Genomic DNA, 17,387 nt, shown 5'->3' on the forward strand with positions numbered 1-17,387 from the left:
TTATTTATGAGGAGAAGGGGTGGTAGAAAGAGGGGGGAGGCATGTTAAATATTTTTCTAAGCACTGGGGGGACCTTTTTTTGGGCTTAGGGGAAGGACATACAACCTTAAATATTTGTAATCTGTATTTATTTTAAAGCCCCTCTGAACCACAATCGTGTATGACTGCACGTTTTTTCAATTAATAAATATATAAATGAATCACCAAAATCACACATATTATCATAGCCAAAAACAGTAAAAACTTGCATGATATCAATATGATTTAAGCGGCACATACATTTTGTTCAAGAAATTAGCTTTGTTTTGGTGATAACTCTCATTATGCTGTGTGCTCCTTGTATTTGAGATAAGAATAATAGCCTGGATAAAAGATAAAGGTAAGATAAAGATAATAATATAAAATATTATTACACTGGTAGTAGTCCATTCTGATAGATATTTTTCTTTACCTGTAAGAATGGCTTACGCCCCTATTTATACTTGTTATACTTGTAGGAGTCCATTCTCATAGATATTAAGTATAAGTTAGGCCTACTTAAGTAAACATTCTTCATTAGTCAACAAGACTGCTCAAAAAAACCCTAAGGAATGTGATAAAAAAATATTCAAAGATAAAATGTATGCACATGTAATACATCCATATCTGCATAAAAATACATATTTAATGCTCAACAGAGCAACATAAAGAGTCTCCAGTGTTTGTTTAACTGTCACAGTTATGAATCAGAGTCTATTCTAGTGCACTATTATCATGGATCTATTAGACTATTATGAATGAATGAATGACTTCTTGTTTTTTTTTTTTCAACCATGAATCCGGTGTTCTCGCGATACTTCGCGTTCCATGCGCGTGCCTGCCCCGCGCACGCTGGAGGAGCTGAGTTGGAGGATCATGGCGGAACGCAGAAGGCACAAGAAACGGATCCAGGTAACATCTCTTATTTCATCCAAATTACCGCCCGTACAAGCGAAAGGACAACGAATAAAAACCGTGTGCGAGGTTTCGACCTGTTGCTGGATGTTAATTTAACGGCAGCATCCTCGTAGGCTGCCGTTAACCGGCGGTAGATGAAGCTAAATGATAGCTAACGGTAGCTAGCATTAGCTAGCTAGCGAAAACAAATGTTTGTATTTATGTTTTGAGCAAACGTTTCCGAGCGAGTTATCATGAGTATCACCTGTAGCACTCACGCTGATGTACACACATACACGGTGCTGTTACAGTCTGTACTGGGCTGTCTGTACAGTCCACCATCTTTTTCTGATTGAAGTGGCTGTGAACGTTTTCTGGCTAAGCTGCGTCAGCTCTAAGCAGACGTGTTTACATAACGTGGGGCAATCTGCGGGAATTTTAATTAATGAGTCAACACAGTGCATTATAATGTAACTTACTGTGCAAGTAGCAGCAAATTACTGTGGCTCCAGGAGCACTTAAAAGACTAGACCGTTGATTCCTGTTATAGCAACAGTTTACCGAGTGCTTACGGGTCAGTCAACTTAATCATCACTCAAATACATGTTACAAAAACACTGTTAGTTGTTAGATTTTATTTACGTCCAACCTTAAACAAACAAACAAAAAAAACATGACACAATTCTGTTTGCACAACCACAGCCAGACACAACTAACTGATTACTTTTAAGTCACCTGGAGTGAAGAGATGAACAGGCTCCTATCCCAGTTTACTGATTAATTCACATTCACATGCTAATTAGAAAAAAAATTATTAGGTGTCATTTTGATGAAGTGTGATTGTAGATGATTTAATTCAAACATAGGCGCTGCCCCAGTTTCATACTATGAAGTAGTTCTGATCAGGGTTTCAGTTTGCTGTGTGATAAAACCGGAGGGGAGATAAACAGGGTTCCTGCAAATCAAAAAAAAAAAGTTTTGAAAGGTAGTGAATTAACTAATCTAAAAACAAGACCTCAGTTGGTATTAAAATGTCTTGAATCAGTCTTTCACAAGTCTTGAAAGTGCATGGAAAGTAGGATTTTTTACATCCTTTTTTTCTGACACTGCATTGTAAAATCTCAAAATATTTTGTAATTATTAAAAAAAAAAAAAAATCACCAAATGTTGATTTTACTAATGTTGAGTTAATATTTGGGCAAAATTTTCCCTAATTCTAAGTGACTGATATCAATTATTTTTTTCTTCAATTCTGGTTATTGTAAAATTGGTCTTAAAGTTTTTTAACAGTGGCTTTAAAAAAGTCTTAAATCCCCCTTGCCTTAGATAAATAAACAACATCAAACGGTACAAGTATTGTAAGAATATTTTTATATATATATTTTTTCCTTTATTTAACCAGAAAAACCTCTTGAGATCAAAACTATTTTCCAAGAGTGTCTTGGCCAAGACAGGCACCAACATACATTACAGACAGCATATAACAAAATTACAAAATCAAAAAAAAGGACTCCAAATCTACAATAAAACACAAAAAGAGCCCAAAATTACTTTCTACAAAGAAAAACTAACAAAACAAAAAAACATGGACAACTACAGACAATATACAGACCAGCGAGAATACACACTGACATTGGCATACAATTCTCTGTATGACGATAGTTGCTAAATATAGTGAAGTGATTATTATAGTATTTATACACAGTAAGTATGTAGTAAGGATCAGGAACACAGAAGTAGTGTCCTACAAAGCAGTGGGATAAACTAAACGGAATTGTTTTCACTCCATGTGCTGTAATTATAAATTTATCAAAAAATGTTGGATCTGCCTGTTACAGGTCATTGGGCTGACATTATAACATATAATATATACTTCTTTAGTGTTTCAGCTAAGCTGCGTAACGGCACATACCACAGCTAAAGAGGCCTGTTCATTACCAACATGTTAAGTCTGCATTTCACAACAGTTATCTCTTTTTTTGCCTCACTTTCTCTTGACTACTTAATTACCATTTTATTGTGCTTTACCTTACAGCATTTAGGGGCTGAAATGCATTTATAGCTGAGAACTTGGATAAATTCACAATTGCCAACTTAATAAGTACTTCTTAAACTAATTATTTTTAATAAAGTAGCCCTGCAATAAATCCTGCCTTCAGGAAGTTTTGGTTCCTGTTGAAACAATTTTAGAAATGTTTATATCATTGTACACTAAATATTTGCCTTTGATGCTTTACACATCTTGATTTAACAATTCATCAGCATCACCAATGCAACCTCCAAATTAAACATTTAACCTTCATGAAGGTAGGGTTTATTACACAGTTTATACAGTTTAAACTAGGCATACCTGATATACAAGCAACTGAGAGTAGTTCTCTTGCCTATTCAAGTTCAGCTGCATAACAAACACATGCTGTTTCTCTCAATTATGAGCATACCTGAAACCAAAAGAGGCCTGTCTTTTACCAATCTCACCGCTTTACATTACACACAAGTCCTCTTTATTTTTCATTTACCATTTGATTGTTCTTTACATCACAGCATTCAGGGATTGACACAAAGCCAAGATTATTTCAATGTATGTACACATGGTCACCTCAATAGCTAATGCTCTCTAAACCAACAGGCCTGCAATAATTAAGTCCTGTATCCATGAAGGTTATACTGTTCTCTTTTCAGAGTTTAATCCACTGTATTAAAATCAATTAGTACTTCTACATGCACAAAATAGTCTGGTTTTTGACCTTATTCCCAATAAAGACAATATTCCTACTAAGCTGTTTACGTCTGAATATTCCACTAACACTCCTGTTTACATGCAGCCATACCTACTCCAATTAACACGCCCTAGTGTGGTGCTTATCACATCAAAATATGGAGAAGTAGAACTGTAGAGCTGTAGCCACTTGTCATTTTGCTTCTTTGCATCAAAATAGGATTATTTCCACAGTTTCCTACCAGTGCTGGACTTGTTGAACTCTCTCTTTCCTTCACCTTCTTGAAACGGTCAGTGCGTCAGTGTTTGCACATATCCCAAATACGGTTGATATCCAAGTCTTTCATAATGTTTAAAAACAAGTGTGCTTCTCCTTCTAACTAGAAATATGAGGTTTTCATTTGCATGTATCTACCCCACAGCTTTGCACACTGTTGTCGAGCTGGTTTGTGTACAACATATTCATGACTACGCACAGAGCCGACTGTAAATAAACAACACGCTGCGTGTGGCAATCTGCAGTAAAATCCCAGTTGCGATGATAATATGAATTGGCTGTATATATGTCCAAAAAACTGCTTATAAAACCCAAATAATAGCGACGTATCCTATGTGTCTTTATCAGAAAATTAAAAAATTGTAAAACGGCCTAATTTGGAATATTTAAACAGAATACTCTGTTTTTATAACCTGCATTGAATTCAGAATCTCGTCATACTTTGAATAATAGGAGAATAGTATTGTGCATGTAACCGTCGCCAATGAGGGTCGACTAAAATTTTAAAAATGTCTCAGTTTCATGCATACAGTTCAACAGCAGCTCCACAAATCAACAACAGTTGCAACTTCATTACAGTCACATAGGTAGGATTTATCTGAGGGCTGTTGCATTAGTTCGAGGTGGGTGTCGCTAATAAATCAGCCAGTGCAGGTCTCTGCATGTTCGAGCTCAGTTGCAAAACAACACATTCTGTTATCTCCTTTATGTCTTTACAGAGGCGTCCCAAGATGACCACGCAACATTACACAACAGTTGTCTCCCGTTTTGACATAATTCCTCGTGATTATTCATGTGCCATTTGCAATTGAGTTTTACAGTACTCCAGGGTTGATTTCTTTTCTAGTCAATTGTTGCCTGGATTTATATTTTAGAGGATGCGTGCTTTGATGTTGGTGTGCAGTCCATCTTTATTTACTGTGTCTGTCAGCAGAGCAGCTAATCCTCATGTGATGAAGCGAGGTAGATCATATAGACGGTGGAAGGGGGCTTTCCGTGTCAGGGTCTCGTGTAACTGAGCAGTGTGACTGATACCTGCCTCTTTAAACAAAGGCTTGTTTGATGGCCTCGTCTTCCTCGTGTTGCTGGTCGGAGCCAGCTGGACTGGATGAAGCAGCGCTGACTCTCATAGTGCTGATGCTCTCGTTCCCTCCGTGTTGGCATGTGGTTCAGTGCTGCAGGCGGGCAGACAGTGCAGATGTTGTGAGAAGGGAGGAAGTATGTGTCAGAGTCTGGTTGCAGTCTATTAAACTGGATTTACAAAGTCAAGTCAACTGTATTTATATAGCACATTTCATACAATGTTGGCTCAATGTGCTTCACGCAAGTATGCACAAATTTAAATAAAATAGGGCGTGAATGCATATTTACATATAGAGAGAGGAGAAAAGAAAAAAGTCATAGTAATATTAGTAAAAGAAATACAAATGGTTAATTTCCTTTCCACCCACCAAAGTAAACAAAGTGTACGTGTTGTCTCTGGAAGTGGAGCAGGGTCCCTGCAAATCCTTGAATCTTAAAGGCATTGAATTAACCAATCTAAAAATAAGGTTTTAATTGGTCTTAAAATGTCTTAATGTGAATATTTTTTTCTGACATTGCATTGTTCAATCTCAAAATAAAAACTAACTTTAAAAAAGAAAAATTTGCATTGCTGTCACCTAAATGTTATGTTTTATATTAAAGTAAATAAATACATTTTCACATCGTTTTTCTCCCCCAATTTTGATTCTAGTGGAATCAGTCTTAAATTTCATTTTGAGTGGTATGAAATAAGTCTCGAAAAGACTTAAATTCCACATGCTTTAAGCTGTAGGAACCCTGATGGCGACACTAACTGCACAGAGCTTATTAGATTTCAACAGTATTTGAACAATGTTTGATTACGTCTCAAATATGATCAGAAATGAGGCTGCTGTCTGTGAAGGTGCTATAGAAATAATTTTGCTTGTTTGATTCTACAGTTTCTACAGTAGCTAGTTTAATGAAAGTAGGGATTCACACAAGTTGTTGAAATTTTCAACGAAAGTTAATCTAGGTCAGTAAGAGATCTGACATGTGGGGGGATCTGATATATTTGGTTAAATATCCAACTCTAGATTTGGTTTTGCTGTTTGCTTGTCTGCAGTTCTGTGATACAATCTGGTAAAACCTAACTGACTTTGATTTTGTTAATGTTTGTGTGTATTCATCTGTGTGTTTGTGTGGCCCTGCAGGAGGTGAGCGAGCCCACCAAGGAGGAGAAGGCGGTGGCCAAGTATCTCAGATTTAACTGCCCCACCAAGTCCACCAACATGATGGGCCACCGAGTCGACTACTTTATTGGTGAGTGTTTAGCTGTGGGATGTCAGGAAACAGGCTAAACACACAACACCTACACACACAGGCTGGAGCGTGAACTCAGACATCGACCTGCCCTCTGCTTGTTTTCGGACACACAGACAGTTTTATTTACTGTCTTAGCTGCATTTGAGTTTCTCACATTAGATACAAACCTGTTGTGTTTTTCACGTCAGTAATTTTGGGAAAAACTGTGAGACTTTACTGAAGAGTTTTCAAATTCTTAAATGTTTCCACTGCAGTGTCACTGACCTGATCCTCCCACACAATATTTATATTCCTGTTCTGTGGCACAGTGTTGGGACATGCTGTTTGCTCAGTAGTTGTGGGTAGAATAGGTTATGACTGCTGCGGCCGCTTATTCCTCTCATCACCATCACATGACCTTAAAGCTGCCTACCTTTGCTGCAGACAACTGTTTACAGCCTGTAGTCCAGCGCAAGACAGTCCGCACCCAGCCCATACCTCGAGTTATGAATACAAAAGGTTATAAAGTGTAACCTTTTCTAATTTGAAATACATTTTCTCTTCATCGATAGATTATAAGTGACATTGAATATGCATTATAGTTGGAGACCATCACTGTCTTGTATATTCTTAACTCGTACATGTTTAACCATATTGTGTGTCTTTTTATCTTAATGCTGTTTGTCTTGACCATTGTACACATTGTATCTTCATATTGTGGTAAATGTTGTGAATATATGAGAACTGAATATACTGAGAACACTACAACAGAATACAGTTTATCTGGGTATAAATGAGAAAAAAAGAGTTAAGAGAGACTGAATATTTTACTTAAATCCATAAGGTCGACAGAAACAAACCCCCAGATGAATGGCAATATTGCTGTGTAACTGCTGGATTTGACAGTAAACAACTGCTGTCTCACAAGTGAACCACATCAATTTACAAATGATGATGTATCAGTGACTCAGTGCTGTGTCACTATTTGTTTCTACTGCTCCAAAGTTGCTAAAAAATAAAATTTCAGCTGGCTCAGATTTAAAAAGGACAAATGTTCCAATTTTACTCAAATTTCACAACATTCAGATTTAATTTGAGTTAGAGTCCAATTAATCGGCTGGATGCACATTAACTTAGTGGATTTTGAATGAACGCAGTCCTCTAAAAACGATTGACACACAGTTTAACAGGATGATCACAGCATGACATTTTCACACCCAATACCACTTTTTAATGTCCATCTCTGTGTCCGCACATTCAGCCTCCAAGGCCGTTGACTGTCTGCTGGACTCCAAGTGGGCAAAGGCGAAGAAGGGAGAGGAGGCGCTGTTCACCACCAGGGAGTCTGTGTTGGATTACTGCAACAGGTGAGCTGTGACACACATCCTGATGAATGTCTGATGATTAAATTATTTGTCATATGCAGGATTTTTCGTAAAACAAAGTATCTAAGCTTTTAAAAAACACATTTGCAATAAGGTCGGTGGTATGTACAACTGCAGGTAAGGTTTATTTTCTATTTTCTGTTTATTCACTCTGTTAAGTCTGTACATAATGAAAGCCGTCCAACACACTTTGCCAAAATCTAAGTTGATGTTAGATATTTAGATAGGATGAAGAAAACCTGCAAATATTCACATTTAAAAAGTTGGAATCAATGGTGTGGTGCTTTTGCTCAAAAAGACTTGAGCATTTCATTGATAATCAGAAAAGATGCTGCGCAACGAAGGCATGAAAATAAAATTTGAATAAATTGCTTTTAGTCTTGCATAACAACAAACTGATGAAACTCGCAAATGCAAGGCTCAACGTTTTGCATTTTGGGATAAAATCCTTCTCATGACCTCTGAGTCTTTGTACACTGATGGTGTTTTTTTTTTTAAACAGTGATGATTTAGACTGAATCGGTGTTTATAATCATCACCTCCATCCTCTGCAGACTCCTTAAGAAGCAGTTCTTTCACCGGGCTCTCAAAGTGATGAAGAAAAAACCTGAGAAAGACACCAAGAAAGAGAAGGAAAAAGAGAAAGAAAAGGAGAAGACTAAGGGTGACAGCGGCAAAGAGGAGGAGAAAAAAGGGAAGAAGGAGAAAGAGAAGAAGAGAGAGTCTGAGGTGGCCGAAACCAAGAAAGAGAAGAGCGTAAGTTACCCAACCTGTTGACATCTGTGTTATTAACACACTGTTGTGTAACAGGATAAAGTTATCGCTGTTGAAAATGTTTATGTTTTTTCTCTGTCAAACATCAGCGTATTTGTATATTAGTATACTTGGAAGCTTTGGCAGTGGGATCCATTTGGGAAAAAAATCGTGCCACAGAGGTTACAGACTCCTCCTCACACTGATTTCAGCGTTATATGTGTGTTTTATGAGCACTCACAGTTGCCTTGACACTGTTGAGCCTGACAGTAATCAGGTGCATGCATAGTATGCACATCTTTAGAAAGCACAGAGAGAAGAAGCTGAGTGTGCTCGTGGTGTCTGGTCAGGGTCTGCGAGACATGGTATGATTGAGTGGAAAATTAACAACATTTTTTTTTAGGGTCAGAGTCTTAATAGTGTGACCAGCCAAATATAATCAACTGAAATGCTTCAGTTCAGACCTTCTAATGACGTCGATGCTTCAAAGAAACTTTTGACAGTGATGGAAATATTTCAGTATTTGTACATACAGTATATATGTTTTTATGAGTGTTAGAGTGGCTGATAGGTGGAGTTTTCAGACTGAGCCAAGCAACCTGTTTCCCCTAGTTTCCAGTTTTTGTGCTAAACTAAAGCAAAGCAGCTGCTGACTACAGCATTTACTGTACAGACCCGATAGTGGTAACAATCTTTTCATTTAATTCTCAGCAGGAAAGTGAATAAGCCTTTTTACAAGTGTATTTTATTCAAATGTAAACCCCACTGTCTGTCTAACCAATATGCAGGTCACACTCACTGCGAAATAGAAGTGATTTACAAGTTAATTATAGATGTCATATTCTTTCTGTTCATTATAAATTCTCACAGGATGACAGTCCGGGAACGCCGAAAAAGAAAAAAGAGGTGAAGAAGAAGTTCAAACTGGAGCCTCATGAGGATCAGCTGTTTCTAGATGGAAACGAGGTGAATGTTTTCATATTATCACAATAATTTGGTCATGATACAATATTATAGTGATATAATATAACATTTTGTGATATGCAGAGTATTGCCATAACAATATATTGCCATTTATTATCTTTTTTCAACTGTAAATTATGTCCCCAAAGGACAAAAATTGTCAACATCTGTTTTATCTAATCAGTCTTAAAGATAAAGTTTGTTACTCGAGTCATTTTTATTGCAGTAATATGTATCCAGTGGACTGAAAAAACAGTTGATTTTATTATTCTAGTATGCAACAAAAATGATTTTGTATTTGCACAATTTATTATTTATATAATAAAAAATTCACACTGCATCCATACGATATTACACAGAATACTGTATATTGTATATACTGTATATTATGCGTAATTGATCCCTAATGTGAATATATGTATGTATGTATGTATGTATTTATTTATGTATGTAGAAGAAGTGCTTGCAAACCTGAAAAACATCAAAACTGAAAATATGTCTCTTTTCTTTAGGTGTATGTGTGGATTTATGATCCTGTTCATTTCAAGACATTCGCCATGGGACTGATACTCGGTGAGTCAGAGGCTGAAAATCATAAATGGAGTTCTTTTGAACAAGAGCTGAATGGAGGTTTATCTCTTGCTGATTGCAGCTGATTTTGCTTTTTTGTACTCACACTATCTGTGTGTTTTTGTGTGTGTTTGTGTGTTTCAGTCATCGCTGTGATAGCAGCCACGCTGTTCCCACTGTGGCCAGCAGAAATGCGTGTAGGAGTTTACTATCTAAGTGTTGCAGCAGGCTGCTTCGTGGCCAGTATATTGCTTCTTGCTGTTGGTAAGTAAATTTTCTTCTGAAAAGAAATACTAGTTTCCTGCACTAAGGGAGGGGAGGGCAAGAAAACCATTAGAAAATTGGCAGATAAAAAAATAGAATTATTTTAATATATATATTCAAAATTAGGTACATAAAAATTATATTAATTTTATTTTGCACTTTTTACAGGTCATTTTCTGGTTTTGTTGTTTTACTTTATTACATACATCTTGTGAAGTTGCTTATTGCCTCTTCTCCATGTCTTTGAAAAAACTCAAGCCAATTTTTTCATGTTTTATAGGGGTAAAAGGAGACTGCAGCTCCTTAATCACACCCACTAAATATGTGGCAGAACTACACATGATAGTGTATTTTGTACTGACAACATTGTAACACAAGTTATTGATATAAATTGTAAATAATAGATGACCCAACATGGACCCTTGTGGGACACCATATTTTATATTCAAAAAGCTAGAAATTAAGTTTTATTGCTAAAGTAGTTTTTGAACCACTGAACAATTTTTGAGGAAACCCTTATGTTAACCAGCCTCTGTAACAAAACAGAGTGCTCCACTGTGTCAGTAGTTTTAGAAAAGTCTAAAAGTATTGCAGCGCAGTATTCTTTTGAGTTAACTGCATTTATGCTGTAATTAAAAACCTTTATTGTAGATGCGATGCAGAAGTTAGTTGTACGTGGACCCAAATCCCATAGAAGTGTTGTAGACAAACATTTAGTCACAGGTGAGCAGCATAGGTGTAGTGTGGATTTGAATACCACAAAGGTCAAAGAGATGTGTGTTTGATTTGATCCTGATTGATAAATAAATAAATAAAATCTCCTCCAGTCAGTTTAGAAATAAACATTTTTTTCAGCCATAGCAACAGTAGAACTAATTCAAAGTGGTGCAGCAAGCTGTTTTCTATTTATTTATTAAATTAAAAGATTAATAAATTGATCCCACTGTTTTTTTTCCTTTCTCTTCAGCTCGCTGCATCCTCTTCCTCATCATCTGGCTGGTGACTGGCGGCCGCCACCACTTCTGGTTCCTCCCCAACTTGACGGCAGACGTTGGTTTCATCGACTCTTTCCGGCCGCTCTACACTCATGAGTACAAAGGACCACGAGCCAGCAGCAAGAAGGGCTCAGACAAGACGGACGAAAAAGACAACGGCGGCAGCAAGGCTCAGAAATCAGACAGCGACGAGAAGTCAGACAGCGAGAAGAAGGACGGAGACGAGGAGGAGGAGGAGGAAGAGGAGGAGAGCAAAGAGGTAGAGGAGAGCAAAGAAGCAGAGGGAGAGGGGACGGGGGCAGACCGCCACTCGGACACAGACAGCGACCGTCGGGAGGACGAAGGCTCGCAGCACAGCAACGGAAACGACTTTGAGATGATCACCAGGGAGGAGCTGGAGCAGCACACGGAGGAGGAAGAGGAGGAGGAGGAGGAAGACGAGGAGACGCAAGAGAGGAAAGAAGGGGGCGAGAGTGAGACTAAACCCCAGACTGCAGAAACATAAACTTCTTACAATCCCATCTACTTTCTCTCTCTCTGCCCTTCCCTCCCTTCCTCCTGTGATCCCAGGACCTGCGAGGAGAGGCTCCATCTCTTGTTGTTGAGATCTTCCACTAAACAGACCAGTACCGGGATAGACGCAACGATGGAAAACGGCTACGACAATGGGGAAAAAAATCTAGAAGAAGCCTTAAGGTGGATCTGAGTCCTCCCACCTAAATGTTATTTATGTTAGAATGAAAATTGCCACCAACATGTTTGTCTGAGGAAGCTGTCAACAAAAAAAAATCCACCAGACCAGCAACAGCTCTGATGGAGGGTTTTCATTTTTCTTTTTCCTTTTTTTAAGTTTCTTTTTGTGTTATTTCAACTCAAAATATTTAATTTATTTCCCCTTTCTTTGGTTATTTTCTTTCACCTATTTTTGTTGAGATAATTATGTTTCATGCTTCACATCCTGTTGAATGCCAGTCTGATATCTTTCTCAGGCAGCCCTTAAAGCAGATGGACCTGCTTTGAAACCCGAACCAAGCCGGACGGACCAAATCCTGTACTCCTTTAGGAGGAACCTAAACGTCGACCATGTTGTGGCTGGATGGAGTATTACGAAAGCAGAGTAGCACGGCTCCTTGAGTTACTGGTGGTTTTTTTATGGCTGATGATCATAGTGCAATCCTCCTCACAGTCTGAAGTAGTTCATGTTTAATAATGTGGGACTCATCTTTAAGAGTAAATGTGAGCAACTGGGACACAGCTGGCATACTTCATTTTCTTTTTTAAAAAAAGATTGCAGCATTTGTTGTACAACTAAATCTAGAAGATGTTTAAAGGGATAGTTTGGATGTTTTGAAGTGAGGTTGTATGTGGTATTTAAACATAGTCGGCACACCCCCCGGTTTTGAGAAGCAGGATGGTGTCAGACATGGAAGCTAAGCAATGAACTGCTGTGGATGGGTCAGCAACAAAATGTATTTGAAAAAAAATACCATCTAAAAAAATCAGTTTAAGTGCACACAATATTGAGAGTTTTTTCAGCGCTTTAACTTTTTCGTCAGATGGCCCGATGTGACGGTAAAGATGTCCATTGAGACTCCACTGAGAAAAACGGTAATTTTAGCTCACTGAACACAGCGGCTGCTGGTCTGCTGCGGCTTCAATCTGTTAGTTTGTGTTATTGTGTGATTTTATGAATCCAAACTAAGTCTTTTAAACACCAGAGTCACAAATAAACTGATGGAGGCAACAGAAGAACCAGCAGCTCCTGTTTTCTTTTAGCTAAAATTACTGTTATTCTCAATGAAGTTTGGCTTTGAAGAGAGAGATATAATAGCTTCATTTTCCAGTTAAAATTTACTGACATTATGGCTAAGCGGTCTAAATATTCTGAGTATAGCGCACTCTTTGTGTCAATCATTGTCACAATTAGCAAGAAATTAGTAAAAAGTTACAAAACAATTACTTAAAAATGGGTTTAAAAATGAAGTAAAAACAAACAAGACAATGACACCTGTAACTGTAACAAAATAAAAAATTATAGTAATTACAAATATAGTTTTCTGCAACCCCCCGCCCTTTAAAAAAAAAAAAAAATTCTAGTGACTGTTTACTAATTTCTTGCCCTTTGTGGGACATTTTTTGGAAGCTGGTCATAGCCTTTTCCCCTGTGTTTTTGAAAGATATCAAACCAGTTTGCTCAGGTTTCAGAGGGTCAATCAGCTTCTGAAAGTCTTCTTAACCCAGACAAGAAAACTGATGTCGATCCAGGTTTCAAAGATTTAAAAAAATTTAGGTGGCCATAACATGTTTTGTCTCTGACCCCTCCTTAGCAGTACATGGCGTAGCTTCCATTTCAGACGCGCGCTTGCTTCTCCGAACTGAGGAGGCGTCGACCGACATCCACGATATGTAATAAGCTGACTGTGGGTGAGTACCTCATACAGCCACACTTCAGAAATTAGACCTATCCCTGTCAGTTCACTGATTGTCTATTTGAAAACAGAACCAGATACACAGTAAACTCTAGTGCCAAACACAACTAATAATGATGTTTTGCATGCTGATTTAACGCAGAAAGTCGAGTGTGAGAGTGAGGGGTTCATTTTTGTTAATTTCAAACTCCTCCAATCATTCATCTCTTTTAAAAAATAAATAAAAAGAAAGCACAGCACAAAGTTGTTAGTGTGTAGCTAAACAAAACATATTTGGTCTCAATGAAACCATTTAAAGTTGTTCGCACTAGACTCCCATCCAAACCAGTTCTCTGGTCTCGCACAATCCGTCGTGTGAAAATAGTGGTACTGGTCCACTGACCCGACGACAGTTTCATTTCCAGGCAAAGCCTAGTAACTGGCGGCCGTGGTCCAAGCTGTTCCTTCACATTATCTCCGGGCTACAAATGTCTTAGATGCTCTTTTTAGTCATAGCAAGGATTATATTTAAGTATAAAAATATAAATGTATCATTTATATATGGATTCTATTGATATATCAAATATATATATACAATAATTACAGCATAAGACACTCTAAAACAACTTTTTTTTCCTTTTTATTTTGTATTAGGAGGTATAATTTTTATTCAAGAGTTTGTAATGTTCATTTTTGTTTTTTTATATGATCATAAAGAGCAGATTCATTATTTAAAAGTAACATCTGGGATTAGAAACAGTGGGAATTTATTAGTTAACTGTATTTCTGTAATTTTATTTTATTTTATTTTTTTACATTTGCCACCTTAACATTGAACATGTGATCTGGTCACATCAGCACCTCTCTCACTAACAAATGGTCAGTCATTAACCTGCTGTTTTAACACCAGTGGCTTGTGTAACACTGGTGGTTCCCACTTAATATGACGTGACAAGGACTCTCCTCACAGTGAAACAATATTTTAATATATTCCACCGCTTTCTGTACAGTTGTCTAAAATGAACTCGGACTGTATTAAGTAGTTTGTTCTGTCTCCCGTAATCCCACTGAGGTTTGTAGCTCTTTGACTTTCTAACTCACACCTCCATGTTGTTGTTTCTGTTCTAATACCTTTGTTTTATTTTCTTCCCCAAACGGGCAAAGTGCATCTCTGTGTCCTGAGTTGCCAGTCGCTGAACTCTCAATATTGGCATAACCATTTCACAAAATAGAAGACATAACAACTCTCCCAATTGTTCTTGACTGTTGCACAGTATCGGTCTGTTGTAAATTGTAGTATTATTACTCTATGCTGCTGCTTCTCATCGCACATTACTGGGGGAAACACAAAGTGAAATTGTAAAACATCCATGTTTTTTCTCTGGTCAAAAACCATGTCTTTTGATGGCCTGATTGTCCGCATTTGGATCAATATCATTCTGAAGACTGTCATGCAATATTGGAGAATAATTTAATGAAACTGGATGTCTGGAAATATATCTGTATCTTATCATTGCAATAAAAATGTAGAAGGCACGTGAGTGCTGTCATATTTTCCTGGCATATATAATTTATTTTGGCATATCTTTAATACATCCTCCTGTTTTTGTTTAAAAAAGCTTTTAAGCAGTTAACACCCATGGTCATGTATGTCATGAAAAAAAAGAAAATAAGTCAGAGTTTGCTATGTTTAAAAAAAATGAAATAAAAAATGGCATACTATAATATGTCATAATACAAAGTTAAATATGTAAAAAAAAAAAAAATATACAAAAGTCATGGTATAGTATGTAAAGAAAAATCATAATATATTTAAAATATATCATGGTATGCCATGTCAACATATCATAGAGTGAGAATATTATGTAAAAAAAAAAAAAGTCAAAGTATAATTTGTCAGAAAAACCCATAGAGATAGAATGTATAAAAAGGTGATACTATCATATGTCCTCCAAAATAGGTACTGAAGCGGATTAGGGCCATTTATGTATGAAAATAATTTTGGGCAAATCGAGATTAAAGTCGAAATGACGAGAATGAAGTTGAAATTACGAGAATAAAGTCGAAAGGAGAGCGTAGAGCCGCGCCGACCTCTGTGTACTTGCCCGGCGAGGGCTGCTCGTGGCCGGGGTGATGGCTGCGGGGAGGTGCCCCCCTCCTGTCTCCCAGGGGAAGCTCCGGAGAGCCGCGTCGACCTCTGTGTACTTGCCCTTGGAAGGCTACCCGTGGCCGAGATGCTACTACCGAGGCTCCCCGGGATGAATTTCCAACGTTTTCCTCTCCTCCACACCACTCACCACCACCACAGAGTCAGGCTCACCCTGACCCCGGCCTGGCCTCCGGGACCCCCGCCTCGATCCCAGCCCAACCCGGGGGTCTCATCTAACCCCCAGAGCCAGCCGTGGCTACCTCAAGAGAGTCAAAGTTACTCGTGCACTTTAGCCGTGACTGCATTGAGGGACCCATGCCCGCCCTGTGTACCCCTCCAGCCGGGCCAGGTCACCCCGGGCCGGGCCTCCGGGACCCCCGCCTCGATCCCACCACGCCCTGGGGGTCTCACCTCCCACCACTCTGTGGTGGCTGGTGGTGGCGAGGAGGAGGGGAAAACGTTCGCACTTCATCCCGGGGAGCCTCGGTAGTAGCACCCCGGCCACGAGCAGCCCTCGCCGGGCAATTACACAGAGGTCGGTGCGGGTCTCCGGAGCTTCCCCTGGGAGATAGGAGGGGGGTACCTCCCCGCCGCCCTCACCCCAACCACGAGTAGCCCTCGCTGGGCAAGTACACAGAGGTCGGCGCGGCTCTCCGCTCTCTTTATTCTCGACATTTCCCCCTCTTTTTTTGAAATTTTGACCTTAATCTCGTCATTTCGACTTTATTCTCGATTTGCCCAAATTTATTTTCTCCAACATAAATGGCTCCAATGCGCTTCCGTAAAAAAAATAACATTGTCACGCAATTCTAAAAATAAATATAAATAAAAAACTGTAGACAGAAATTACTTTTCTGGGATAAAAACGATGGCTACTCATATCCGAGTCAGGTTCAGGGTCAGTGAACACAACACGTGAGGTTACGTGCCATCACGCGATAACGTTGGGGATTGACTGACGTGTATGCGTCATGGCGAGTGCCACGAAAAGGAAGACGTGTGCATAATGTCGCGTTTTCCAGGAGAAATGGACAAACATTTATGCGTTTGTCGAAGTAAAAGGCAAGACACTTTGCCTAGTTTGTGGCGCTGGCAGTGATAAAAAAGCGTCATTACAGCTCGAAACGTGCAAAACTACACGAGTTGAAAGGACAAATGTGTTTGCTAAACTTAGTCTTCGTTGGAGTTTGGGTGTCCAACAACACAAGACCACAGACTGACAGAGAGACAATGTTAGGAGGGCAAGTTTTGTGGTGAGTGAATTAAAAGCTAAGAAGCTGAAAGCTCATGTAGAATTAGTTTGTGAAGGTTGTTATTTACTTTAGTATCGTAGGACTTCATAGAAATTGAAATAGCCCCTGATAGGAACAAGGTTCCTCACCCCTGCTCTAAACAGACTGAAAGGACAGCGAGGACACAGACATAACATGTTGGGATGATTTATTCTCTCAAAATCAAAAAGTTGCAACCCACAGGGCGGCTCCTTTTATGCCTTTAAAGCAGGCTCCATAGGGCTTTTCAGCACAGCACACCTGAGGCCCCTTTATACCTGAAGCCCCTCTGACACTCTGCATATTTGACATAATCCAGAACATTTTTAACTTAATTTTCTACCTTCTTTAAACATTTAACTTTTACATTGAACATTCTTTTGGATTAGTAAGAAAAACTCAGTGGTGATG

General features: G+C 38.6%; 1 protein-coding gene across 1 annotated transcript; it reads left to right on the forward strand.

Annotated features, from left to right (window-relative positions):
* The first annotated feature begins 800 nt into the window (after positions 1-800).
* On the forward strand, positions 801-15,092 carry sec62 (SEC62 homolog, preprotein translocation factor). The gene is made up of 8 exons (XM_042497693.2): positions 801-930; positions 6,128-6,236; positions 7,480-7,585; positions 8,158-8,359; positions 9,227-9,322; positions 9,832-9,892; positions 10,034-10,153; positions 11,121-15,092. The coding sequence occupies exons 1-8, from the start codon at positions 847-849 to the stop codon at positions 11,651-11,653; spliced, it is 1,311 nt and encodes a 436-aa protein (XP_042353627.2). The 5' UTR covers positions 801-846; the 3' UTR covers positions 11,654-15,092.
* Positions 15,093-17,387: the final 2,295 nt, after the last annotated feature.

The sequence above is a fragment of the Plectropomus leopardus genome, chromosome 12 (genome assembly GCF_026936395.1).
Source record: "Plectropomus leopardus strain MGB_pleo_1.0 chromosome 12, ASM2693639v1, whole genome shotgun sequence".
NCBI classification, from domain to species: Eukaryota; Metazoa; Chordata; class Actinopteri; order Perciformes; family Serranidae; genus Plectropomus; species Plectropomus leopardus.